The sequence below is a fragment of the Varanus komodoensis genome, unplaced genomic scaffold (assembly GCF_004798865.1).
Source record: "Varanus komodoensis strain SLA01 unplaced genomic scaffold, ASM479886v1 scaffold12, whole genome shotgun sequence".
In the NCBI taxonomy this organism is placed as follows: domain Eukaryota; kingdom Metazoa; phylum Chordata; class Lepidosauria; order Squamata; family Varanidae; genus Varanus; species Varanus komodoensis.
This window is the reverse complement of record NW_025335349.1, coordinates 24,962,205-24,990,158: the sequence shown is the minus strand read 5'-3', so window position 1 is coordinate 24,990,158 and position 27,954 is coordinate 24,962,205. Positions and strand designations below refer to the sequence as shown.

General features: G+C 44.5%; 2 protein-coding genes across 2 annotated transcripts in view; one reads left to right on the top strand and one right to left on the bottom strand.

Annotated features, from left to right (window-relative positions):
• The window catches only part of COQ10A (coenzyme Q10A), a 34,326-nt gene extending 20,434 nt beyond the window's left edge, over positions 1-13,892 (top strand). Inside the window, exon 6 of the mRNA XM_044421942.1 lies at positions 13,771-13,892. Within this exon, the coding sequence (XP_044277877.1) occupies positions 13,771-13,859 (89 nt within the window). The 3' untranslated portion in view covers positions 13,860-13,892. The remainder of the gene's footprint in view (positions 1-13,770) is intronic.
• On the bottom strand, positions 67-27,503 carry CS (citrate synthase). Its single transcript, XM_044421920.1, has 11 exons — positions 27,279-27,503; positions 10,940-10,987; positions 10,549-10,656; positions 9,362-9,427; positions 9,139-9,270; positions 8,720-8,908; positions 6,806-7,005; positions 5,155-5,284; positions 4,939-5,040; positions 3,857-4,066; positions 67-1,558 (listed from the first exon to the last, which is right to left on the bottom strand). Exons 1-11 carry the CDS (start codon positions 27,330-27,332, stop codon positions 1,388-1,390), a joined length of 1,410 nt encoding a protein of 469 aa, XP_044277855.1. The 5' UTR covers positions 27,333-27,503; the 3' UTR covers positions 67-1,387.
• Between the last annotated feature and the right edge of the window lie 451 nt (positions 27,504-27,954).

Genomic DNA, 27,954 nt, shown 5'->3' with positions numbered 1-27,954 from the left:
AGCAAAAGTCAGAGCCCTGGGTATCCCGCAGGCATCACTGATAAACAGGGACACATTCCAAGTCTGTAAGTTGTTAATAAAAACATTTATTTTGCAGTTTGTACAGAACCACCTGAAGTTTGCAAACAGAATGCTGATGCTTACACAGCCACTTACACTGTGCCTTCAACTGAGGATGGGGGGAGGGGTCTTTCCTTTTTTTCCTGCGGCTATAGGACAAGGGGTTTCACACAAACACACAGAGAGAAAAAACAAACATTGGTAGGAGTGTATGAAGTCCCTTCTAGAGAGGAAAGGAGGCCAGGAGACAGATTCCATTCTTCACTATTACTGCTCTCAAAATTGCAGAGAGTCTGTTTAATGCCAGATGGCAGCATTATCACAACTGTCCTTTTGGAAATGTTATCAATGCCTTCTTAAACAAATGGGCCACCCCACTTTTTCAGGACCACAGCACCGACACCCAAGCCAACTTTTTACTTTGTTGTTGAGATGGGGAGGGAGAGGAGGAGAAAGTAAGCCAGTGGTTTTCATCTCCTCAAGCCAAACAGGAGGGGACCAGGAGATATTCGTTCCTGGCAGAAGCAGCTCACTACCACTCTGCCTTTGGGATGAAAGTGCCATCTACCCAGAGTTCAGTATTTGGAGGGCCACTTGCCAGGAAGGGGCTTGTACACACAATGCAAGTCAGGGCAAATGGGCTGGGGCAGGGAGAGAAGAGCTGTATTGCCCCCTTTTGGCAGCAAAGAGGTGAGCGACCCTTTCCTTGAAGGCGGAATACAACTCAAGCTGCAGCTGTGCCTGCTTTTATGTTTGAGAGCCATCCACCCACTATTTCACTGTAACAGCAGAAGATTAGACAAAGGAGAGAGAAGTCTGAAAATTTAGAGGGGAAGAGTCACTCTTCCCTCCCCACCTCCCAACAGCAGCTCTTGAAGCCAGCTCAAAAAGGAGGACATTGTTCAAACACACAACACCCCATCCACGTGGAGCTGGAAGGCGATACAATTGGCAGAAAGCAGCCTGTGATACAGCATGATTACAAAAGGGGAAGCATCTTCTGCTCCTGGTCTGCAACGGGGGCAAATAAGAAAGCATGTCTGAGCTGGGAAGCAGCACTCTCTCGCGCCCAGGGCAACAGGTCAGGCTGGGCAGAGCTGGCCTGGGGCCTGCTTTTAGGAACCTAAGATGAGGTGGTATTTAAGGTCATGGGCAGGAAGGGGGGAAATAAGTATCTAGTTTTTATCTGAATTTATCCCATAAATAACCTGAAAAAATGTGATGGTCAGCGCCTCTAAGGAAGGATCTTCTCAAGGCCCTTTGAACAAACACAAAGTTGCATTGTCTCTATCATTCAGTAGCTAACCCTTGCCCTGGTCCCTTGGCTTTAACCAGACTTGGCACCCACAAGCTCCATCAGCCCATCTGTGCTCATGGATTTAGGCCTTTCCAAGGGGAAGCCAAGTGCCCGGCTCCAGATGAGTTGTGACAGGACACCAAGGGCCCGAGACACCCCAAAAAGCACTGTGTAGTAGTTCATCTCCTTCATGCCATAGTACTGCAGAAGGGGGGAGGAAAGAGGGGGAGGGAGAGAAGAGATATCATTAAAATAGCCAAAGGAAGCAGGAGACAATCTCACACAGTCATGGGGAAAAACCCCACAGCATAAAATATGCATGCACCTCCAGTTTTGCTAATATAAAGACAACCAAGCTGAGCATAACTTCTATTTTTCCATCAACCAAGGAACCTTCCTGGTTAGCAACTAGATTTTATGTTTTGGGAGACTGACATTTCTGTTATTCTCTTGTTGCTTATCCCTAAGGGCACCAAAACCACCACATTGCCCGGCAGAGTCCAATCTGACTCTGCAATCCCTTCTCCTCCCTATCATAAGACTCTGATTCCTGACTGGCGGTGCAGACGACGCCTGAGGGAGTTTATCTCCCTTCACGGACCTATCCTATAATCTAAGTTCAGAAGGTGGCAACAAGGGAGGGGGCCCGGCCAGTAGTGCATGAACTGATCTCATGAATTGATCTCCCCAGTGAAGTCCACCTGGTACCAACACTGTTTTACTTTCCACACCAGGTTAAGACTTTCTTCTACTGAGTGGCATTTGGCAGCATATAGTAAGGTTTTTAAATCAAGTCCTGGGATTTCTTCATTGCTTGTAAAAAAATGTTTAGATATAATTGTGTGTGCTGTCCATTTGTATGTAGATGGTTTTTATATTACATAAAATATTGTATTTTAAAGATTGTTAATCTCTGTAAACTGCCCAGAGAGTTTTGGCTAGTGGAAGGCATAGAACTGTAATAAATAAAAAACTGATAACAACATCCAGTCAGCTTCCCTACCACAGCTGCTCATCTACTTTTTGTAACACCTTTTCGAAGGAAGAAATCTGGGTACCGTGGCAGCTTACATTTTTATGCTCTTTGAGGCCACTTAAAGGTATTACACTATACAGATTTCATACAGAAATGGAATCTGTAGAAACTCATAACCACCACTAGAGGGAGGTCCACTCCAACAACAGGCTGCTTGGGCTCTTGTAAATTCAAGTTTTCAACCCATCCTCTACAGATGCTTAAGGATCCTCCAAGGATGACTAGAAACTACAAGCAGATCGACCCTCAGGCAGCCTGCCTACTGCCATTCATCTTCTCTTGCAACACACAGCCAGAGAATACCAGGCACATCCTAAAACAGGGTGTAGTCTTCCAGATGTTATCGGCTGCACCTCCTATCAGCCTCTCACCATTAGCTAGCTAAGCTGGCTATGGCTGATAGGGAGTTCTCAGCCAAAACATCTGGAGGACCACCTGCTGCCCACCTGCATTCTGGAATACCCTCTTAGTTTGTGTGGAGCAACAGCTAGGTCCAAGGGCCTTCATTACCCATAAATTGAGTACACGTCCCAAAAGGCTGCTGTAGAATGGGCTGCAGATCTAACAGTATCAGACATGTTTCCCCAAAGACAGGTGTTTTGACCTCTACCACTTCTAAGCCCTTGTGGGTCTGGCTCATCCCCTCTGTGCCAGAAAACAAACTTGGCTCACTGGTGTAGAGGGGAAGAATTGTGTGCTGCTGATTCATGTTGTACTGTGCGAACGCACAGTTGTTTCCTGTACGGACTGCCCACAAGGTTCCTTCAGTAGCACCCAGAGCAGTTAAGTTGCAGAAGCAAGAAAAACTTCTGCAATCAAGCCGCCTGGTACACGAGACAGCCTGGGACTAATGCCAGTGTCTCCCTTGCTGGGTAAATCCTGTAACTGAAATGAACACAAATATACTGACAGTGTATAGTTGTATATTGTACTTGCAGTTTTAAGAACTTGGATACCTCTCCCTCACAAAAAAAAGGGGGAAAAAAGAACTTGGATACCCGCCGCTAAGCAGAGCAAGAGGGACTGGCTTGGTGTGACAAGTTAATGCTGAAGAGGCATGACTAGTGTACACAGACCCCACTCAGCCATAGGCAAAGTCCACACCAGGTTGCTAACCAATCAGGCTTTTTTCTGACCAACTGATAAGAGTGACTGGAGGGCCCCTCCAGAGACTCAGGAAGCAAGAGCACCACAACATCTGTGCTGCGAGAGAGAGAAAGAGACTGGCTCTCCCTCTTCTGGAATGCTCAACTATAGGCTCACAATCTGCAACCCGTTGTTGCAAAATCATCCTATCATTAGGCGGACACCGGTGTTCACACTCCTAGGACACTTTTCAATGTCTGAATTACAACAAGAAAAGAGGCCGGCAGGACTCAAAGTGCAGCACACGTCTTATCTCAGGAAGTACAGGGCTTCAGTTCTGGCCTGCAGCAGGCAGAATGCGAGACCGAGCGACTCACCTGTAGCAGGACCCCACTATGTGCATCCACATTGGGCCAAGGATTCTTGGCCTTGCCCTGTTCTAGCAGCACGTTAGGAACTATCTTGTATAGCTGGGCCACCAACTTGAAGAGAGGATCTTTGGGAAGGTGCTTGAGGGCAAATTCTCTCTGGCAGGTGTAGCGGGGGTCTGTCTTCCTCAGCACTGCATGGCCATAGCCAGGAACCACCTACAACACAAGAAGTCATCAGCATCTGGTGGGCAGTGCCTGGCATGATGCAGGAAGGGGGCAAGACACAGATAGTCACATGTGTTTTTAGTTGTCAATACCTACATCCTGCCAGAAGACATGAATGCTGCCATTATAACCCTTTGTCTCTACATCATAGAAAGGATGCATTTGAGAGCGCATGTGTATAGCTATCAGTTATCCAAATTTGTAAAATCAACTTTCTTCTGATTCTCAACCCACCATGTCCACATGTATCCTGCCTGTTAAACACTTCCACAGATTTTAGACATGCAGGAAGCTTGGTATTTGTCTACCAAGTCCTGAACTGTCTACTCCATCAGGGGGTGGGGTTGAACATGTTTCTGCCTGAGGGCCAAATTCAATTTCAGAGACGCTCTCAAGAGCTGCATTCCAAAGGTGGAAGAGGCAAAAGGCAAGAAAAGCAGAAGAAGCAGGCAAAATAACTTCACAACATAGTTTAAATCTTATTGCCAGTTGCTATGCTTTAGGAGAGGCATTCAACTTTTTAGAGTGAAGAGGAAACTTACACAAAAGCCAGGAAACCAGCCAACAACTGGTGGTTGGGAGAAAGGGATGGGGCTAGGGGAAAAGGCTATCTGGGGACACAGGAAGGCCCAATTTGGTCTCCAGACTTGAAGTTCCTCACCCCTGATCAACTCTGGCACAGAGAGGCCTTTTCCACCACCTGTTACCTGAACCAAGCATGTGCTCTCCCAGTATGCCTCCCTGTTTTAGACTGACTTGACTTGGTCGAATCTGAGAAAACCTGCAAGAACAAATCCATCATTTTCCCCAACCATGCCCATCCTCTGTGTTCCCCTAGAGGCTCGGATGCTGCCACTACTCACCCTGCCAGAATTCAGAGTGTTCCAGATATACTCCCTCAACTTCTCATCAGACACATTCTCACCCAATTCCTTCTGCAAGTTCGTCAGCCAGACCAGCACTTCCTGAAAGAAGCCCGAGAGATTTGCAGATGACACACAAGAGGAGGGAGATCTCCCCAGAATGTTCTCCCTGCAACACCAGACCCACTGGCATGGCTAAGTCACATGCGCCCTTACCTGATTCGCTAGACCATGGAGGGGCCCAGCCAGGCCATTCATGGCCGCAGCAAAAGCCAGGTAAGGATCTGAAAGGGCACTGCCCACCAGGTGGCTGGTGTGGGCACTGACATTGCCACCCTCGTGGTCACTGTGGAAAGAAGAAAGAAAGGGAAAGATGTCAGCACAGAAGCTAGCGTATCACTGAACATGGAGCTGAAATAACAGTTTCACGTGCATTTAGCCAATTGCCATTAGGTAAGAGAGAACTTCACTCACATTTCTACCTGGACAAGGAGACTACAACACTACATGAGGTGAATTCATTCCATGTTCTTAGCCAGTATTCCCAAGCACTTAAAGTAAGTGCATTGGATTTGGCTTTCCAAAGTGTCCTGAACACCTGATACACACTCCTTAGAAATCCTGGACCACTCTGCATGTTGTCTTTAAGAATATATGTCTCATTTGGGATAGTAACATGCATCTCCAAACATGTATCAATTAGAACTGAGACTGAGCAAAAACTGCTGCTAAAAGAAAAAAGGGGCCCACGCTCCTGGCCTGCAGACTTAAGGGCATCCACCAAGCTAGAACACAGCCAAGCTGCCACCGCCACTACTTCCATCATTACCACCGTTGCCTTTACATCCCATAGTTTTCTTGCTGCGTGGAGCCCAAAGCAGCTTACACAATCCTCCTCCTCCCCCCTATTGTACACTCACAACAACCCTGTGATATAGGTGAGGCCAAGAATTGGTAGCTGGTCCAAAAATACCCAATGAACTTCATGGTCAAGTGCAGTCTAGAACCGTGACCTCCGGAGTCCCCGTCTATTACAGTCCACCGTCACCACTACACCACGCTTGCTCTCTAGTACCAGTACAATGGGAGGGATTTTGTCAAACCCCCTTTTTGCATGCACTGCCTGGGACCAGAAACACAGCAGTGTTACCTGACAGATGCCCGGCAGTGACGCACATAGGCTGCGTTTGGCTTGGGGGAATCAAAAGATGGGCCTGTGCCTTTCATTTTAAGAGCAGACTCATGTGCCGTGGCTCAACAGCAGCATTCCATGCTTTTAGTGCCGGTGCCATTCCAACATGCTGGATTGCAACTCCCATCATTCCCAGCCAGCACAGCCAGTGGCACTGGAAGAGTAGCTAAGGCTAGTAGTGTAGGAGTGGGCAGACTTCAAGCTTGTGTGACCGGCTTTGCTTTTCAGCAGGACTCCTGAGATATACTAGCCAGAGCCAGGTGCAAAAAGGCAGCTCAAGGCCCATAGCCAACTAACTATTGAAACCCCACAAAAGCCATGCCCTGGGAAGGCCTGCCATACCCACATACAAAACTGTGTCAGAGTTAATGGCACATATGGGATTCTGGCAGCCTAGTTTGGTGCTAAAAATGCTATTAACCAATTGGGAATTGGAGAGCCTTGCTAATTTAGGGCAAATCCTCCAGAGATCCACCAGCCCTGATCTATCTTCTGCCCACCCCTTCATTTGCAGGCGCCCTAGCCAGGTGGTACAGGAGTATGCCCTGCTCCCACTGCAGCTTTAACACCAAGGCCCAGCTTCCACATGGGTCCCATTTGCAGGAGTGGCAACCCCATGGACCATGGTTGTTAAGAGCTCCCAGAAGCTCCAAGTCTGGCGCACAGGCGATTTACCTGTGAATGGTGAGGTAGAGCCGCATAAGTTCAATGAACTGGGGATCAGTATAGCCCAGCATGTTGGTGAAATTGTGTGACCAATCTAAGGCAGGATCAATGGCACCGATGCTGCTGCCCTCGCGGTACAAGTTACGGTAGATCTTTGCAGCGATGCAAGGCAGCTTGGCGATCAAGTCCATGGAGTCCTCATAGATAAACTGCAAGGCAAAGCAGGAGGGGGGTGAGATAAGGTCAGGGACCACTTACAAGAATCTTCCTACTCCAACCACAGCTTGATGTCTCCATCCACGATCTCTTAACTGAGCACAGATGAAGCAAGTTAATGCTCAAGGCAGTGGGACCCATGTGAAGCCTACCACAATATGCCCTGCATTTCCGCTGCATGCATCAGCCTTTGTGCCTGAAGTGTTCTATAGTCCTCAGGAACTCGCTTGACATCTAATGTGCCCTTTCAGGCATTACACAACTCTTGTTTCTCCCATATTCATATGATGCCCTGGGAACCCTATTAAGCACAGCTACCTGGACTTCCAAAAGACTTTCTAAATAAAGCAGAATTTGGATTTGTTTGTAGCATTAATGAATGCGAGAAGCTATGCGGGGCTAGCAACTCCCGCAGACTCAGAAGCCAAACCAAAGCAGTGGTAAGGGCTTGCCTTATGTAACTGCAGCTAGGGAACTGAGATGAACAACTGTATCCTTTTCTACTCAAGATTCCCACTCTTGGCTTTTAGAGTAACATTTCTGCTTCTGGACAGTTGAAAAGAAACTTCTTATGTCCCCACTCCCCAGCCCTGCTCTCTATTTATTCCATCTTTACATTTGCTGTGTATTAGTGAACAGCTGGTCAATGATGGTGATATCCATTCTTGTTTTTCACTGGTATCACAAAATGTTTGTGCAGATTCTAAATGGAGGGTATGCCCATAATTTATTCATATGTTACTTTATAAAATTACATCTGATCATCTTCAGGTGTGCACTTCATGGCAAATCAGTAATTCATATTTTATTTTATTGTTGTATTTACATCCCACCTTTATTCCTCCCACAAGGAACTCAAGGTGGCTTACATGGTCTTCCTCCTCTCCATTTTATCCTCACAACAACCCTGTGAAGCAGGTTAGCTGAGGGTCAGCGACTGGGCCAGTGATCCCAAGTCACCCAATAAGCCTGAAAGGCTGGACACTGTCACAATTTGGCAAGTGCTGCCTCTGTACACGGGGCTAGAGAGGGATGAATCCACACTTCCAATTGTGGCAATTTTACCAGTTCCTGGAATTAGCAAAACAATCCAACAGTGAAGGGTGTTCAGTAATCCCAACAACAGCTTTGCACTCAGTAATGAGAACTTCCCATTTCCCAGTCCAATACAGAGGACTCTGGAAAAACCAGTCCTCAGATTGTGCTACTGCTACGGCTTTTTTTTTTTTTTTGATGAAACCTAACCTGCAATGCATTAAGCTTCACTACTCTCTGGCTAACGAAAGACTACCTCCTGTTTTAAAATATTTAGCAGGAATCATTGTGACATGTAGGATCATCTGTTTGCAACAAGGAGTTATAGATTACAGCTTTTATTTCCACCACATGCAAAAAATAAAAAAGACATCCAGGAGAGCGAGTATTCCATGGAAGTATTCCATTCCATATTCAGAACCCACATTCTAGGTGCACCACACAACCCTGATCTTGCCATCTTCTTCAGTTGGGACAGAACCATTTGATGCAAGGGGTTGTGAGGAGCAGCTACATTTGCAACCTGTGGATTCAAGACTTCACCTCTAGAAGGCTTTAACCAGAGGGTACAGAAGAAATGCCCGCAGCTTCTCCCCACCACACAGTGACACCTGCTAACCAAGCAACTTACACAGTCAAAGGAAAAGCTGCAGCTTCCCGTTCCACGCTTACCTCCCAGTACTTGGTCCGGCTGATTCCCTCAGAGTAGGCGCGGGCAAAAGTGCTCTCACTGTTGAGTGCAGTCACAGCAGCACTGAGTTGAGACATGGGGTGAAGGTTGGTGGGGAAGTTGTCAAGCATGGTCACCACGTGGGAAGGCAGGGCTGCTCTCTTGGCCCACTCTCGAGACAGCCAGTTGACCTGAACAAAGAGCATGCGTCACTTTGCCTTCCAGAAACAGATGTTAAACTTTGCCTGCCCTTCCCTGTTCTTTGCGATCCCCTTCAGCTCTACAGACCTCAAGAGTTTCCTCCAACTGTGCTAAGAACAGGAGGCATAATGAGCTGCAAGGACCAAACACACAAGCTGCAGCTTCCACCCATCGACTGAATCAGAGGCTATACTGACAACCCAGAGCACTGTCTCAGTACCTGCTCTTGTGTGGGGATCGCTCCTGTAACCAGCAACCAAAATAGCCCTTCAGGGAGGGGCTCAGCACCTCCAGGGGCTTTGGGCAGCAGCTTCTGGCACTCAGGAATGCTGTAGCCACGGAAACGGATGCCCTAAAAACACAAGCAAAACAATAAGGATTCATTTCTCAATGGACAAACTAGACAAGCAGTTCTGTGTCACTACAAACCCAGGGCGCCTTACCTCATCAGGGTCCAAGACGGAGGTCTCATATATTAGCCCTTTCATACCTCTCATGCCACCATAGATCTAGGGCAAAGACAACCAGTTAGACAAATGAGTGACGCCTAAGCCATCTCCAGTGCACACGGCAGAACAAGCCCTGCCACACTCCTCAAGCAGGCAGCTACCTTTACCTAACCAGGACAGCAGATATTCCAGATGCGTTTCACCCCAAATCCAAACTCTGGGTCAAGAATACCCAATTCCACAGAGCTGCTTCATATCTGTGGGGGTACCTATATGAAAGACACCCCCTGTAGAAAGACAATCTACACACACCTTTCTTAGATTCATGCAGTATCCACACTCTAAGCCTCTGAATACACACATCCATGGACATCATTATCAACAATGTAACAGCAGGAAGCACAGCAACACATTTCTTTCAATGTTTGTCTTGGGCTAAATACTTCCCCTTCCATCAGCTTCCTTGGGGCCACCATCAGAGTAAAGAACAGAGTCCTTAGCTTTCCAGCTGGCACTCAGAAAGCCTTCCCACTTTGTGCACCAAGGCTATAGCTAGATCACAGGAGAGGATGCAGTGAACTACATAAGCTCTGACTCAGAAGCAAAGCAGAGATTGCTCAGTGCAGCCTGGGACCAATACACATCCAGAAGCCCATCTGGCATCTACACAATGAGAACAACTTGAATGGAAAAAAATTAATCTGTAATGCAGCCACATTACTTAACAGCAGGAGGACTCTCACTGGCAAGTTAATGAAGAGTTAGTTTCACTCCACTCCCCTTACAGATGGTCAGGAATGAAATCCTAAACTCAGAGGAGAGCATCAGTTAGGACAGCAGTGTAGAATCTCTTTCAGTCTGAGGACCAAATGCCATTTCAGAGAAGCCCTCTGAGGCAGCATTCCAGTGGTGGGCAGGGATGAAGGCGAACAGGACCGGGCCACAATACCACCATATCATAGCTTAAAACTCTTACTGCCCGTAGGTGAGCAACTGGACAGGCGCACCAAGCTTTCAGAACGGCACAAAAGCCAGGAAATCACCAAACAACATAATACTCTGAGGGTTCTAGGCAGCCACACGGGATGGTGCCCTTAATCTCCTTGCAGGGATGCAATGACTAGGATATTTAATACCAGTGGGTTCTTCAGCCCTGCCACCAGTGTGCCAGCAGAACTCACCATATCCACAGTGATCTGACCGATGACTGTGCTGCCATATTGTTGCCTGAAGCTTTTAATTCTTGCTTGCTCCTTGGGTAGCATGTTTGCAAGAACATCTTTCAGATTCTGAAAAGGAAAAACTGAAAGTCAACCCATATGCAAAGTGACAAGTAAAAAAGCACTTAATAATCCAGCCCTGGAAAAGGGGTGGGCTGGAAGAGAGGGAGAAGGTGGAACAACACCAATATGGATTGGAGCTTTTCCTTAAGCGTGAGGTAAATAACATGAGACAAAGGCCACTCTTTATTTTTATATTTATCAAGCTCCTAAAATACTCCAGCCTGTAGCTGGAAGGGTCATGCAGTCATCTCTCCTGCACAGCCCTCAAGGTTACGAAACAACTGCTTACCGTGGAAGCGCTGGCATGTCTAGCAGCAAAAACAATACATGATGAATTCTGCAAGGAAAAAGCAGTGCCATGTTAAACACTAGCTTTGCACCCACAAACCGTATGCCCTTGCACTGCAAGACCTTCCCTCCCTTTGACCGCCATCATGCAGATACACCTTGGCTCCCTGATTTTAAGAGATTCAGTGACACATGATGGACTCTGCTGTCATGCAACATCAATAGTTTCACAACATACTCTTGACAGGGTGGAGATCTGAAGTGCCTGGAGGAAGCCTTCCCCAGGGCTGTCCCGAGAATGTATACTCAAGAGGCACATCTCTAGGGAGCTGAGGTATCTAAAAAGCTGCAGAAACATTCAGTTTATTTTTTCAGCAGGTGCAGGAGCATGTTTGCTATAATCCTCCTGGATGATTAAATTTTAAATACATCAAGTGTTCCTACCTCTTTTGCCAGAAGAAAAAGACATGTGAATTTACCTCTTCCAATCCTACACCCTCTTCCCTCACCTGTGACACTTCAAAGTATGTGCTTCACTTTGAGCAATTTTCTCTACAAGTGGCCCTTCTAAGGCAGGAAGCCTAGCATTAGCTGTTTAAGTGTTTTGTCGAGATCCCACTCAGCAAGCACTTACCATGAGTCATTCTCACCAGGGAAAGCAGAGTGTGCTACAGTTTCATGAACCAGCAATCCTGCTGGCTTAGCAGCATTAGATACTTCACTGTAAGACACTGAATTTCATCCACTAAGATCCGCTAATGCTAGAACTACAAAGCTGCAGCCTTCTTCCTTTGAGACACACAGCAGTTGATGCCAGAACTGAACAGACCTCTTCAAAGCTATGGCTTATGGATCTATTATCCAGCTTTCGGCAGCACAGCTGCAGCTGTCCGGAAGCTAACCATTAACCTTTGGAAATTCAGCCCAGTACCTGCCCTATCTGAAAGTGCTCAAACTTCACAGGTTATATCCAGAGCTGCATGTACTTTGTGATTCCATGCAAGCACAGAAACAAGTTACGCATACTATGGAAATGGGTGTAAGTTCTGCTGAAGTTGCGACCTTTATACAGGTCAGAAAATGCAACTCCCTCTTTTTGCTTGCAGAATGCTGGTAACCATGAAGCAGTATTCAGATTTTCTAGTTCTAGTTTATTTATATTTTAATACAATATCCTAACCTTAGCCAGTCTTAAGGCTAGGCCTCCTTGAATGCAATCTCTATGACCTTCTACTGCAGTTTTCGCCAATCCTGTGCCCTACAGATGTTTTGAACTAAAACCTTCAGATTTCCTGATGTGAGTCGATGTGAGTTGGAGCTCAAAACAACTGAAGTAACCTGTTACCAACATTAACAGAGAATGATAGTTTGCAGTGGGAAAACAGAAGCCTTGGTAAAATGCAATAAGTCACACCTATAAATACCTTCCCACTCATTGTGATTATCTGAGGAAGCCTTACTCTGCACTTTTTCCAGTGGTAAGAACCAAGGGTGTTGCAGAGAAGGGCCTTCTCTGTTGTGGCAACCACCTTTTGTCCTTGAGTTGGTACTCTTTATACAGCTTGCACTGCTGGCTGAAAACCTTTTTCTCCAAGGTGTTTGCTGTGCACATAACTATTCTCTTCGGTTGAGTTGCAGATGAATTTGTTCTAGAAGGTTCAATGTTACTTTAAGGCTGTTTTAGCATTTTTGTATGCCATCAAGTTGAATTAAGAGTCCCAAATACAATAAAACTTTTATGTGTTAATTTAAGCCAAACGAGTTAAGCTTTTAATAGGCAAAAAAAAAAAAAAAATCACAAAACATTGATCTCTTTCCACTATAATCTCTTTCATATAGGAAACATGAAAAGAGATATAATGGTTGCAAAAAGTACTCAGTGGTTACTGTAGCTATTTGCAATATTGTGCCAACCCAGCTGTTAGGGGGTCATTTGAAGATTAGCCAGATCTCAAATACTATGGCTTGTTTCAGGGTATTTGAGGTTTATCTAACCCTCAAGCAGTCCCTGGGTTCACATGACACAAGTCCCGTGGGTAAAATTAAGCCACAGTGGACTATTGTGTCATGCCAATCAGCCCAAACCCTGGTTAAGGAAAGAAACCATGGGTTAGTATTACACATAAATTAGATCATTGCCTTTCCTTTTTGAACACTGAATACCTGGCTTTCTAAGGTCACCAAGGAATTCAGTGCACAATAAAACACAAATCCAAAGTCCTAGAATAATCACAATCACAGAAAACATTAGCATCTCTCCTTGGTGTTGCATTCTACTGTATAATGCAACAAGCAAGCCACTTCTGAATGAGGATTTGCTCTTCAGGCCTCTGCAATTTCATGGTAGAAAGACAAAAGAATAAACAAGCCCAAGCTAGGATGACAGACAGCTAAAAAGGTGCAGGGATGAGTGCACAAAGGAAACAAGTCAGAGGAGCTTGAGACAGATTTTCATGTTGAAAATACAAGAATCCAGGCCTTAACTGGAAGATGTTTGAAGCAAGCATTGCTAAAAATCTGAGGTTACATTGTCAAGGGGAGCACAGTTAAACCTGATTGGTTTATGAAGCAGTGTGAGTGGCATCAGTCTTCACAAACAAGCAACCAATGTCACTGTGACGCTGAAAACATCTCTTGTGACTGGCAGCCCATGAGCTAGGGCAGGGATTATTTTTATTATTACATTATGAGAAAAGTATTTATTCCCATTATTAATATCCCACCTTCCAGGATACGAATCCTACTGAGGCAGCTTACATGTAATTTAACATTATATAATCAAACTGCTTTCTTCAAAAAATAAAAACTGTATTTAAAACATTCTTCCCTCAGGACAGTTGGTGGAAGATGGCCTGGGGACAAGGAGAGTTCATGGCATCATCTTTGACTGGGGACAGACATCCCCCTACAAAATCCACTAGTAGCCAGCCTCATTAAGCACAATCCTGAAACATTAAGCCTCTTCAGCAATGAGTAAGTAATGCTACCACAGCTTCCTCAAAAAATCATTCTACATCATGAAGGGTGAAGAGGGCCAACTCTACAGTCCTTGGAGCGATGTTCAGGCTTCGGATGATGACAGAATCCAAGTCACTGCCAAAATGAAGACTCCAGACTGGACATGCAATAACATAGCTCAATTTTCACTTGCGACATAATACCATTTACTCTCAGAGTAACTCAGCAAAAACCCAGCCAATGTTCAAAGTGACACACAGATGTAGCAGAGCAAGCAGTTAGCACTCCTATTGCTGTATCAAAGCAACAAAAATATTTTCTCCACTCTAGCCCTAGTGTGATATCTTGGGACAACCTACAGCTGGGGGAAAACAAGCGTTCACTGGAAGATGCACTGAAGATGGTTGTTTTTCCATATTACAGGGAGGTGGCACAACTGATCAAAGAACTTGCTGCTTTAAGAATGATTCTGCATAGCCATAATTATTCCATGGCAAGAGACTACTTGCTGTCTAGTGTAACAAGCAAGATCGATATGAGATGCAATGGTCTTTTAACAAGGTTTTGTTATACAACTCTACTGAAGCATTTTGTGGTCTGTACTTGAGTGTAATATAGCAGTCCACGTTTCTTGTTACGAAGCCCTTCAGGGCTTGGCATGTGGTTACCCTACAGAACTCTCCCTTGACTACCGAATATGAGCAGACTTGTAAATAGCCACTATCGTGGAAGTGTGGGGCAACTAAAACCTGCCTCTCTTAAGCCACTTGCATTTAACACAGGAATATAGGTAGGTGGACCAGCAAAGCTGTGTGGGCTAGTAACCTATGGGTATCTTTTTTGTTTTGTGTTTATGTAAGCCCGAACACAAGCATTAAGAAACAGTTCTTAATCTAATTTAGTATCATAATTTCATTGGAAAGTCTAGGCCAAGACATTCTTTGCAGGTGTCAGACAACTTTAGGGCTCGTTGTTTCCCACAAAGAACAAGAAACCCTATTTACTAGCCTTTTGGAAATTGAAAACAGCTTCCTTATAAACCAAGCTCAATCATGGTGACTTTAGCTGCAGTATTTATTATGGGGTTAAAAGATGTCAAGTATGTCAGACTCTTTCGAGCACAGGACACATTTCCAAAAAGTCTATATTTAGAACAGAAAAGGCACCAAGCCTTTAACTAGTTGTAACTTGTGGCACCTAAGAGCCCTTTCCAGGTGAACAAGTAGAGAGGTTTTTAGAAGAGTTTGTTTTGTACTATTAGAAAAGTTTCATATTTATGTATGTAAGCAAGCAACCAAGCCAGTAAAAGCTGTTGTGGAATATTAAAGTCTTCTTATTAGGTTCAGGAAAGTTAATGAATTTTCCTGGGAATCAGGTACAGTGAGTTCAAGCTAACTCTAACCCTGGCACTCATATGACTAGTTCATAATCTTGACTTAGGTAACTTCTCCATCAATCCTGCCTAGGGCTCTTAAGTTGGTGTGCAGGCCAAAATAATGACACTAGGATTCAGTAGCATCTACAAAGAAAACCAAGCATTAGAATATAGAGGCTGCCTCTACTACATGATCTGAAGAAAGCTCCCTCCTCCTTCAATATTGCCACTGCTTTTCCAACATAACCTTTATCCTCAGTCTACTCCAACCTTCCCCAACATGGTGTCCTCCAGATGCACCGTGAAGGAATGAAGGGAATTGCAGTACAACACACCCCGGGAGCACCAGGCTGGGGAAAGCTTGTCTACTCCAATTACAGTCAAATCCACATTTTGCAAAGTTAAAATGCAATTTCTGCAGCCAGTTACTACAGGTGCTTTTAGCATAATTACAGGAGCCGTTCTTTGACACTGTAAGTTCTTGCAAGAATATGATGAGGTTGCTTCATTACAAAATGTGTTAGCATATGGCATGCAGATGCTGTTCTACCTATCAACTACCGGCCTCTTCTAAGCATCTATAAGTCAAGAAGCCTACAGGATAGGCTTCCTCCCATCCAGAGTTGATACTGATCCAGAGTCCCAGCTTGTATTGAACAACAGGCATTGGTGTACAAAGAAATAAATGCTCCACAAAATGCTCCTGGATTTGAATGATGTATGAACCTACAGAATACCACCCTTCCGCCACACACACACACACACACTACAATTTGATTAGTAAAGTACAGATAATCAAACTGCAGTCGAAAGACAACAAGCGCTCATCTTCTGGCAAACACCTACATCCACAACAACTCTACCATTTATGTACTTGAGAGAAGAAAGGAAATACTGTAGACATTCTTGCAGCTGAGAACAGTTTTACTTCGGAGATGTAGGGCAACAGAACAATGCAATGAAAAACCCATGTGAGCAACTGCCAAATAGAAAGCATCATACTGCTAGTACATGGAAGGACTTTCAGTACTGCAAGAAGTCTTGTGCAGGGAAGACCCTTTGCAGTACAGGATGTCTCCTGTAACTGCAGTATATTTCTTAGCAATCTTTTCTACTCCTGTGGCTCCACTTTCTTTTGTCCAGCTGTGAACTGCAGTGTCTGGCTAGGGATTAATGCCAGTGAATCATAAAAAAAGCCATTGTGCAAACTGATTTTATCAGGTTAATGAGACACCACAGTCATCTGGAAAAATTTAAATGAGACTTATCTTGGTTGGATTTTCCTCTTTTTGCATGTGTTCCACCATCAGTTCTGTATGCTTTTTTAAAAAAGAGTGCTGTGCATGGAAGCAATCCTTCCCCCCACCCTTCTCCCTTTGAGAAGGCAACCCTAGATTTCCATTAGCAGCATTTATGTTAATATTTGAGAAGGAAAAACAGAGGCTCATCCCCATATGTGCCACTCTGCCAAAGGACAGACATTTTCTCTTCAAAACCTAAGAACAGTTCCTTGGCCCGGTACCCAGAACACTGCAATTCTCAGCATTCCGAGCAGCATGCAAAAGAGGCCAACCTTCCTATCATTCCTGCATACCTCCAGACTCTTTCCACTGCCCCAGCAGAGTCATTAAGTGCTAAGGATGGAATGTTGTGTTCTGATGCAGCAGCCCAAGATTTAAGATCTACTACAGAAGTATAGAGCTTCAGTATTTTATCTGTTTAAATGCACAAGTAAGCAGGTATCACCTGATTTAGCTAATAGACTCAGCTTTGACCTCAGGGTCTCACCTAGTTAACTTCGTATTGTTTTTCTAGTACAAACCACCCCTGTATCCCCCAAGCCTTCCAAAAAGTTCATTACCTCCACTCAAATGCTGCTTCTAGTAAGGAACAGTGCCCTCACGACAAACTTTAATCATAGAAGATTATTCTGCTAATAATGAATTCACCACTGCTACAGCTGCCGTAATTTCTGTTAATGTCATCCATAATACAGTAATAGCTATGAGGCAGGTCAGGTATCTGAACAGATTACACAGCCACTAACTGTATGTCACTGAAGATGGGAGTCTGATTCAGGGATGAACAGAAGGCCATTCAACACCAGGGCAGAAGTGGAAGGAACACTATTTTATGCATTGTTCATTACGGCAGGTATTCTCAGTGCCAGATCTAGGCCCTCTTCTCATGCTGCTCTCTGCGTACTCAAGCAAAGCACAAAAGGTAGAAGAATCCCAGCCACCGGTCCCACGCTCTGACATGCACACTTTGAACAGCAGTAAAGAAAGGGGTGGATTTATAACCAGGACTCCAGCTGCAGTATAAAGACCCTGGATACACAATCGTTTATAGACTGAGTTCTCTCTAATTCCACCCATACCACAGAAGAGGGCACAGGCGGACAAGGCTGACCCATGCGATCAACACCTCTCCACATGCTGACTGAATAAAGAGCAGAACATGAAAGTTGTGATCCAGTCTTGTACTCTTCCATCTGAGGCAATGTCTAATGAGAAAGAAATGTAGCTGAACTCCCAAAAAGCAGCACCAGTGTTAACCATACATAGCAATGCGGAGTGGAAAATTTTCCAGTGCTTTATTTTTCCACTCCAAATTTGACCTCTAGATTTGGCCTCTTTTGTAGATGCAGAGAAATACTGTTGCAGCTAACAGAGACAATGGAAGAGTCAGATTTGGGGTTTATTACTAATCTCTGCAAAAAATTCTGAAGCTTAACACCAGTAAATCTTTGTTTCATTACAGTTGAGAGGAAGTTCAACTTAGGTGTTCTACAGGCTGATTCCCATAATAGATAAGCAGAATATACATATCCCTATAGAAATAGAGCAGGAGTTCCTAAGAAAGCTGTGAACCAAGTATAAGAAGCCCCTCTTCTTTCAGCAGGATACCATATATACTGATGTCTCACGACACACATTCCAGTGGGATGTCCACTTTTCACTTCTTGGAGGACCATGTCTTCAGGAAAATGGTTCTGTCAATCTGCAGCTTACCTCAGAGAAAGCTTTGCTATGAAAGATCAGCTAGACACCAACTGGTCTCTTTCTAGAATAGTACAGATGCAGCCATGCATTGAATAGGCCAGCTTTGTGTTGAAGCATTAGCCTGGTAGCTACTGGCAACCAGGAATTCCATGCAGGCAAGTGAGCAGGCCAGCCAAAGAAGTGTACCTCCTCAGTGCCCAGTAAAGAAGGTAAACAGGCTACTAAAGGAAGGAAGTCCCCGCCACTGCACCTTGTACAGAAATGCAGATCTCCATAGTGCCTTTACCAACCTGCAGCAGGTTAGTAAATATAGACAAGGCTTATTTACAAGACTGGAACAAGCTCCAGTAAATCAAGTTCTTTATTTTCAACAAAGATGGAACCTTCTATTAATGACATACCATGCAACTTCCCAGCTCACACAAGAGTCCTGGAAGCCACCAGCTGACCATAGGATGCTACAGATACCAATACTTCCACTGCTTACCTGTCTTCTTTCTCAACAGTGTCTGAATTCTTAGGACAGCTCCTTATTCTTCCTCTCTGCTGCCCACGGTGAACAGACACTACTGAGAAGGGTAGAACAGCTATAGCTAGTGGTGACATACCAGCCCAAAGTTAACTACACTAAAAAAAGAAATTTAGTAGCTAATTTGTAATGACTGAAAAAGTAGACACATGAACCATAAAACTGGTATCTGAATTATTAGATGTATATCCTGCCTTTCTTTTTCTTTTTTTAAAAGGAGTCAAAGTGGCTTACAGCATTCTCCTCCCGCTGCTTTCAATCTTACCCTCACAACAACAATCCTGTGAGGTGGGTTGAACCAAGCGCCTCTGACAGGCCCAAAGTCACCCAGGTGACTTCACATCTGAGTGGAGACTAGAACCCAGATTGTCTGAGACCCAGACGCAGACCCTTACCCACATTCTTAAGCGGCTCTCTTTTCAAGGCAGAATTAGGACCAGATGGCCCCTGTAACCTCCAGAAGAAGCAAATACTCCAGGGAAATCCAAAGCATTTTTTAAAAGTCTGTAGTCATTTTGTGCTCTGCAAACTGAACAAAAAAGCCTCAAGCAAGATTCCAAAATAATTTAATATAAAAGGGGTTATTTATTTACAGAGCATCTGAATGTGGCATATTATGTTAGAAACTGGAGATATGCTCCAGAAACAAATAAAAAGCATCACAAGACAGATAAAGGAGGAACTAGAACGGAAATTTTATATCCTCCTTCTTCCAGAAATAAATATGTTTTTAGAAAATAAACACAACATGAGACAATCTTTAAAATTTTCTTTTCTAATGTCAAGGAAACCTTATTCTAGTTATGAAGAATTTTTGCAAACTCAGCAATGAGATACGCTTACCTAGTCATCAGACATGGAAGTCACTTTCCAAATGTGCTATTTAAAATGGGAGCATTATTACTTTTAATACGGAGAAAAATGTTCATGGGGATAAGAAAGAAGAGACAATCAACTCTAAGCACATTCAATCCATCTTCCAGACAGTACTTATGGGAATACACAATCTGAATCTAATAGAGTAGCTGGTTAGAGGATTTACTAATGAAATAGGTAGAAGACATTCAGGTTTGATAAGGTTACTGCTGACAACTGGCTCCCAGTCTACCTTAAGCACACAGAATGAGGTCAAACTACATGTTGCATTAAAGGCATGGCTAGCAGCCATGTCAGATTGAGAGAGAGAGAGTTAGTTAAATTCTTGGCACTGCCCTACCCCCAATTTTACTGTGGCTGCAGAATGTATGGATGGGAAGTTTGAATTTCTGCCACCACTGTGACCCTGATGAAAATTTCCACTGTGTACAACACTAAGCTTGAGAGGAAACAGTTCCCGTTTTCTTAAGTGTGGGAGCAGAAAGGCAATTTTCACCAGGACCATAGCTGTGGAGGGAAGACACTCTGCAGTCTTGATGGAAATACAGTGGTACCTCGGCTCACAAACACCTCAGTTCACAAGCAAATCGGGTCGCAAACAGAAATTTCAGAAAAATTTAGCCTCAGGTTGCGAACTCCACATCAGGTGACAATCGCGCCCGTATTCCCTGCACGGGTGCGATCACAGTCGTGCTTGGGGGTGGGGGGGAGATGGCAGCAATCAATCATGGTTGTGCTTGTGCAGGGAAGACGGGCGCGATTGTGGTCGTGCTGGGGGGGGGGGAGAGATGGCTGCAATTGTGCTGCGGGTAGGGAGATGGCCACGATCTTTGTTCTTTGTCACTTTGTTTCAAATTTTTGTGATTAAAAAAATGCTTACAGAACGGATTAACCTTATTTACACTGAACCTTATGGGGAAATTTGACTTTGGTCACAACCAATTTGGGTTGCGACCAGAGTCGTGGAATGGATTAAGTTCGTGAGACAAGGTACCACTGTACAGCAGGATCCCCATACCCACAGGGGATAGGTTGCGAGCCCTCCAGCAGATGCCTGAAACTGGGGACAGCAGCAAACACTACACGCACAGGGGTTACGTGCACAGGATCCCCACAAAAGTTGGAAAACCATGAATTATCTCTGGGGAAAAACCAAAAACATCTCTAGAGTCTTTGCACCCACTGAGAGACAAAACACATGAGAGGCTGGCTAGTACCAAGAAAAGAGTGTGGTGTCCCGAAACAAAGTCCCTAGAGATATTTGTGGTTTTCCCACTTTCATGGGGGTCCTGTGCCCTTAACCCCCATGAATGTGGAGGGCCAACGGTCAACCTTAAGTGAAGCCATGGTAACTGAGACTGTATAGGGGAGTCCTGCTGTACATCCATCCCATGTCTAGGACTGCACTGAAAAAGCCTTCTGTTGCTACTAGCTACGCAATTAATGTATTTCAGATTTGGGGCACAAGTAGGTACCTTTTATTTTACTACTAAGATAGTGGCCTTATTCTTTCCATGCAACATCACAGTAAGCAAACAGGATCTCTGCACAAAACTGGGCCTATTTCCATACATACCTAATACTAAATAAAACTGTCTGAGCATTACTAATGGAAAAGGCAGAAGAAATGTTAAAAATTGAATATACACATTGTTTTATTTGCATGTTCTAGTGTTCTTATACAATATTTCTTATTTGCCAGTGACTGTTTTGATAAAAGGTTAAGAGAAACAAGGCTTAAAAAAACAGGATGGAGATGCAGCAGGAACAGTAAAACAGAAACTGGAGTACACTGTGGGTTTAAAAAAAAAACCCTATTCCACCCAATGACTAGTAATAACATAGCCCAATGGTCTGTTTGAGTCTGAACTTTCACCAAACATTCCCTCACAATTCTAAGCTTCCTGTGACTGTACCAAAACTTGTTTTGGTAAGCATGTTTTCAATGCCTTCAAAAAGCCAGGTTGTGCATAATTTCCACATTACATGGGCATCCCAGACACATGTACATACAAAAAGGTCAGAAAAAGATTTCATACTTCTTCTGCCATGCCATACCAGCAAGTACCAGCCTGTGACTAAGAAGGAACTGTTTCCCAGGAGATACCGGTCTGCCGCCGGCAAATTATTTCCTGAAACCGTGTGTAGCTTTGGCTTCCTAGCTGTTTGTGCATGTGTGTAGAGTGATATGTACATAATAGATATGCATGAACACAAGGAAGGCAGCTTCTGAGTTAGAAGTTCTGAGTTGCTGGGGCTAAAATAGATTATCTGCTATGAAGGTAAGAATGTCTGATTTACAACCAAAGCAGTCACAATCCTGCCCTTACCACAGTGATCTAGAAATGTCAAAGTTCTTGTCCAGGATAATGCTGTCTTTCTGCAGAGGCCAGTTTCTCATCTGCCAGCAAGTGTCCAAGCCACTTAAGGGATTCCTATATAAATCTGTTTAGGGCACAGACCAGTGGATGTGCTGTGACCCAGAGAGCACCACAACCAGTCTCAGCAACCACATTTTGATGGCCTTCTTCCTAAATTCAGGAAGGATAAATATACTACTGGGTTCCAATTTGCTTACCTGCAGGGATGTTCAAGGTACATCTAGAGAAGAATGTAGTGAAGTGGCCCATTTTGGTCCCTTGTTGCATCGAGTCACTGACAGGAGGTCTTGATGAAAACTGCCTACTCTTATACCGCCACTGATGTTTTGCTCCACGTGCAGAACACTTGATACATCAGCCAACAATCAGAGCAATTAAGGAGGCAAGGCCAGCCAAGTGCCTCCGTGTCATTTCAGCCTTGTTATCTGTATCCAGATGACGCAATCCAGCCAAGGCCCACCTTACCAGCAATACTCAGCAAGAATGGTAACTCTCCATGGGAGAAACCTCAGTAAACCAGATGAATCACTTGGAAGTTTCACCTCTGCACAATTCTTTCAACGACCATTTCCCTACAACACTCATCAGGAAGCCCCTTTCATTTACAGGCTGCCAAATCAAACTCAAGTCCACAGGTTCCCTGGCCATGCTTCTCCTCCCCTACCTCCACGAAAGCACATCCAACAATAGCAGCAGGATTGAATCATAGCAGCTAAACATTTCAGCAGCCCCAAATTATAACATTATAAATTAGAATTTAGAAACATCATATGCATGTTTACAGAGATAAATCGGGTATCTAGAGGAGTGCCTCTTCCCATATGTGCCTACCTGGCCCCTTAGATCATCACTGAAGATCCTTCTCAGGGAGCCCCCTCCTCAAGAAACAAGGAGGGTGGTGACAAGGGAAAGGGCCTGCTCAGTAGTGCCATTCCGACTCTGGAATCAGCTCCCCAGAGAGGTTTGCCTGGTGCATTCTCTTTATTCTTTCTGATGCCAGGCAAATACCTTTTATTTTAATTGTTTAGAAAATAATTAAAATTACCCAATCATTAAATTATATTTAATATTATATTAAATTATATAATAATAATACTTTAATTGTTTAAAGTGTAATTGTTAAGATAATTTTAACTGATATTTTAATTAAGTTAACTTTAGGGTTTTATAATATTTTATGGTATTTTACATCTTAGTGTTATTGTGCCTTTTATTCTGTATTTATCAGTAAAGGCGTGAAGTTATTATGAGGTGTTTTGTTGTTTGCTTGTTCAGTTTTTATTGTTGTTTTATTTATTCATCTAATATTATTCATTTTGTTACATATATTGTTACATTTTGCAATCTTGTAACTCAACTAAAGGATGGGATATAAATCTAGTATTTGGCAAAATTCTTACAGAAACACAGTTAAATATCTGAGATGAAAACCAGCATCTCATCTCCTTCTCCCTAAATGGTGGATGTACTGCTGTGTTGCACTGACTGAGACTGGGTGGATTTCTGAATCATACATGCATCTAATTGCACAAGAAGAGCTCATGCTCGTATATATTGCTCAAGTACACTTACACCCCCTCCAACACTCTATTAACATAGGCCAGGACCCACAAGATCAGGAAACTCTTCTTCGGTAAACCCTGTGCAAACAACAGTTTGCCTGGGATTAACGCTTCAGGGAATATAAGCTTACAAATCACTGTTCTTTCTCTCTTCACCTGCAAACCAGGAGACCAGTGAGGAGAGACCGGTTCCTCCACCCTCACTGAGGAAGCATGTGTCTGTCAGAGGACCTACTGAAAGCTCTGTAGCAATGCAAGAGGATCACATCTACCCAGGACTGCCTTACCTCCATAAGATGCCATGCAATAATATCCAACTGGCAAGTCTAGTCCAACATGTCTAGACAAGACGTACATGATATTTTAAAAGCCACACAGTTCTGAGGATAAAGGGCTGTGCATTCTGGGGCCTAAACAAGTTGGATAATAAGAGCATATGCTCTAGGTTCTTTGATACTGAATGAAATTTGTATCTTGCTTTAAATCAGCATGGTCAAGGACACATCCAAGTTGTGGAACAAACAGAGAACCAAGCGCCAATCTTCCTTCAGCTGCTGGCAGCTGATCAAAGAGAAAGAACAATCAAAAAGAAAAGGGGAAGGTGCTTGAAAGAGAAGACAACATGAATTAACAACATAAAGTCAAACATTTTACATGGTCAATGCAGGCAGGTCCACATCACCACACTATATATCCACTTTCCCAAAAGCGTGAATAGGCCTCAAGGCTCTACTTCTAGAATGAAGGAAAGCCATTCTAATGTAGAAGGCCTCCTCTTACACAAAGAGACATGTAGCAGTCAGTAGCTTGACTGTACGCAATCAGGGGAAATAACTGATTATGCAAATGCAAGGATAGTCAGGCTACCTACAACACTCTAAGAAGATACTTCCCCTTCTTCTCTTCCCCAACACCCTGCTCCACTGAGACTCCCAAACCTCAAGAACATGTCTGGGAAGCACATTAGGGGCTGCAGGATGAAGGCAAATCCTTCCCACTGGCAGACAGGCACCCTTCAATATAACTCACAACCTGAACAATTATTTCCATATTGCTGCTCACAAATGCTACCAAAGGCTATAGAAGGGCATCTGTGATAAATCCTACTCGCGATCGAAATTCCCAGCTTCTACCAAAATTACTCACTCCTGTAACTGAAGTATTTCCTCCACTTATTAAAAACACTGACAGAAAAGCAAGGTAGAACATGTTGCACAAGTGGTTCCGAATGCTGTCAGTCACATCCTGGGAGACCCTTATCATGTAGCCAGGGTTGTTCTTAACCGACCCAAATCTGAGCAGCCCAATATGTAGACTGGCTTCTGTTAATACACCTAATTATGTTGCAAGCAAAGTGAGCAATCCTCCCATCAGAAACAGTATGTCCCTGCTCAAGTTCCTACAAACAGTGCTCAGTGTTTTATGTGCCCCTGAAAATCCTGAGTTCTCCAGACATCCACATCACAGAATTAAGAGCACTAAAATTAAATTATTCTCCTAAGAGGAAAAGGCTGGAAAATCATTAAGAAGCAAAATTAAAACAGAAAGAAAAAGCAGTCAAGAGGTAGAAGGGGAAGGGAAAAGATTAAGAGCATAAAGATGAAGTGCTTACTCAGGTCACTATGGGTTCAGCTCATCTGGCTTCTGTTTCAGACACAAGCTAAGAATGCCCTAATTTTAACCTCCATATCAACTTTTCTTGCCATACACATAAGTGTGCATAGCTGCCCTAGAGAGGGTTGGCTCAGCAGTTTTTGTTCACCACCAAAATTCAGTCTGAGTACAGCAACACAGGAAATTAAAGGCCAAGAATGGGGGGTAGGGGGGAATAAATAAGCCAGAAATAGGTTCTCTGGGATCAGCCATCTGCCATCGATTTGTTAGGGAATTTTGTAGATCTGAGTCCAAATAAAATTGTCAAGAGGCCCATCAGCCTATGCAGAGGTCATGGGCAGACTTTCCAGCGAGCCAACAGCAGATGGGCAACTGAACTTTCTGTAGAAAGCAAATAACAAGATTGTGCCAAGGGAGAACATAGAGACTGAGAAGAAAAATGGGGGCTGAGAAATTTCCCATTTTTGACAGCATGCCGTCAGAAACTGTTATTACCTGTCACAGGGTGATTGTGGGTGAACAGAGTTAAACATGTTCAATACATTCCATGAATTTTAACACTACCAATTTGCAGCATACACACAAAGACAGAGATAGATGGTACATTAAACTATTGTACAAGGAGGCCAGACTTGCTTCCACAGAGACCCACTTTGCCCCTAACCACTTTGTTTCATCATGTTGGGATGTGAGCCAGCCAACCACCACCAATTTACAGATTCATTTAGATCTTGCCTTTTATGGCCATTTCCATTTTAAGATATACTAGCAAGAAGCATCACAATATTGACTGCTGATCTTAAGATGATACTGTATTCTCATTTCAAACTACAGAAAAAGCAGCACAGTCCAAATGAATGCAAGTCTCGTCAGAGTTATGATGCAATAAAAGAAAAGCCACCTTTTGACAGCTGACCTAAGCTGTCACAGGCAAGATAACCTTGTTCTCTAAGCACCCTGCAGATAGTTGCATTGCTTTAAGTGCTCATATTATTTAGGAAATGCAGGGGGAAATCAGGAAAGGAAGATGAGGAAAAGGAGGCACACGCTTCCCCAGCTACATTTCTTTCTGCTAAAGCACCAGAGTTTGACTGCTTCAATCACACGCTATAAAAAGGACCCAGAATACCCAGGAGGCACCCTTCCCCTAAATACCAGTCTTAAAGCTGTGGAGGACAATTTTATATATAAACTACTCCTGCCAGAGGGATTGAGCTTCTTCCCATGTAGAGGTCATGTGAACAGAAGAGAGTGTCTGCCACTATCACCATCTTAAAGTTCTCAGCATAAAACACTACTATGACATCCAAAGATGAATCAAATCTCATGACTGGGTGGAAAAAAGAAGGTCTATATTGCAGCAGCTGCTTTTTCCCTCAAAAGTCAGCCAGAACTCTCCCCACCAAGCATCCAATTTCTTTCCAAAGATAAACTTAGCAAGGACCCTCTCCTCCCCCTTTACAACATTCCTGCAGCATACAGGAGAAAGAAATGATTCAATGTACCAAGCACAAAGTGCATTTAAAAACATATGATCAGTGTAAGATTTATGAGAGAAAGGGAGTTCCAATCCGAGGGCACGAAAACTTCTAAACACACACACACACACACACACACACACACACACACACTTCATGCACCTAGCTTGTTCGCAGTAGCACCAAAAGCCCCCTACCACTAGCTGCATGCACTCTTCTAAGGCTGCAATCCTGTGCAGACTGATTCAGGAATAACTTGCAACCAAACGTGCAAAGATAAGACCGCCAAAGGAAGGCCTGATGATCGCAGCTTCAGCTTCCAAGGAGTCCCCACCCTGCCACGTGCCACCCACCAGAAATCCATCAAGAGCGCTTCCTCCCCCCCCCCCATTACATATAAAGAGCCACCCCACCACAGCGCAGCGCAACCTTAAAAAAAACCACCCACCCTCTCCAGGGCCCTATAATGGGCGAGGCACCTTTAAGGACAGCCTGCCCCCTTCCCTCCGAAAAAGGAAACCAGGGAAAAGACCACGGCAGAAGAAAAGACAAGACTCTTCACCTTGGCACCCAAGAGGCGCGCAGCCGCCCTGCTGCTGGCCGTCAACAAGGTCATGGCGAGCGGCGGCGGAACCTGACGCGGCGGCGGCGGCGAAGGGGAAACCGGCGGCCGCCTCAGAAAAGGGGGAAGTCCGGGGAGGGGGGAAGCAGGCGGTGAAGACCAAGGTTGAAGAGAGGAGGAGGAGACAGCGGCCGACGGGGGAGCAGGCAATGCCGGGCTGGGTCCTCGCAACGCGACCGCGTCGGCAACGCGGGGCGGAGCCAACTCGCCAAAGACCCAACTTCTTCGTGTAACTACCGTACTCCGTTCTAGCTGAATAGCCACGCCTCCTTCCTGGTCGCCTTAAGAGCGACGCCATTGGACGAGATGGCGCGATGGGCGCGGCTTGCCTCGCGCGCGAGAGGAGCAGGGCCGGGCAGGGCGTGGGCCCGGGAGGGTTAGGTGGCCTCATCAGGCGCCTGATGGCTCTTCCCGGTCAGAAACGGCTTTATTCTTGCAGCCTGGCGTGGTATTCATTGCTGGGTGACAGTCCGTTGGGTTGCCAACTTTGTCTTAGGTTTTTGCCACGTTTTCCTGCGTGCCAGGAAAGGCTTCGCTTTTCAATGTTTCGCTGCCAGGTTGCTATAAGGAGCCATTAAAAAAAGTTGACAGCAACACTTATATCTATACCTACGTT

Excerpts from the sequence above, each read along its gene's own strand:
- CS (XM_044421920.1), bottom strand. The coding sequence starts at position 27,332 with ATGACCTTGTTGACGGCCAGCAGCAGGGCGGCTGCGCGCCTCTTGGGT. Across the intron at positions 8,909-9,138 it reads CGATCCCCACACAAGAGCAG|GTCAACTGGCTGTCTCGAGA; the intron begins GTACTGAGACAG and ends CTCTTTGTTCAG. Across the intron at positions 1,559-3,856 it reads ATAGTGGGGTCCTGCTACAG|TACTATGGCATGAAGGAGAT; the intron begins GTGAGTCGCTCG and ends CCCCTTCTGCAG.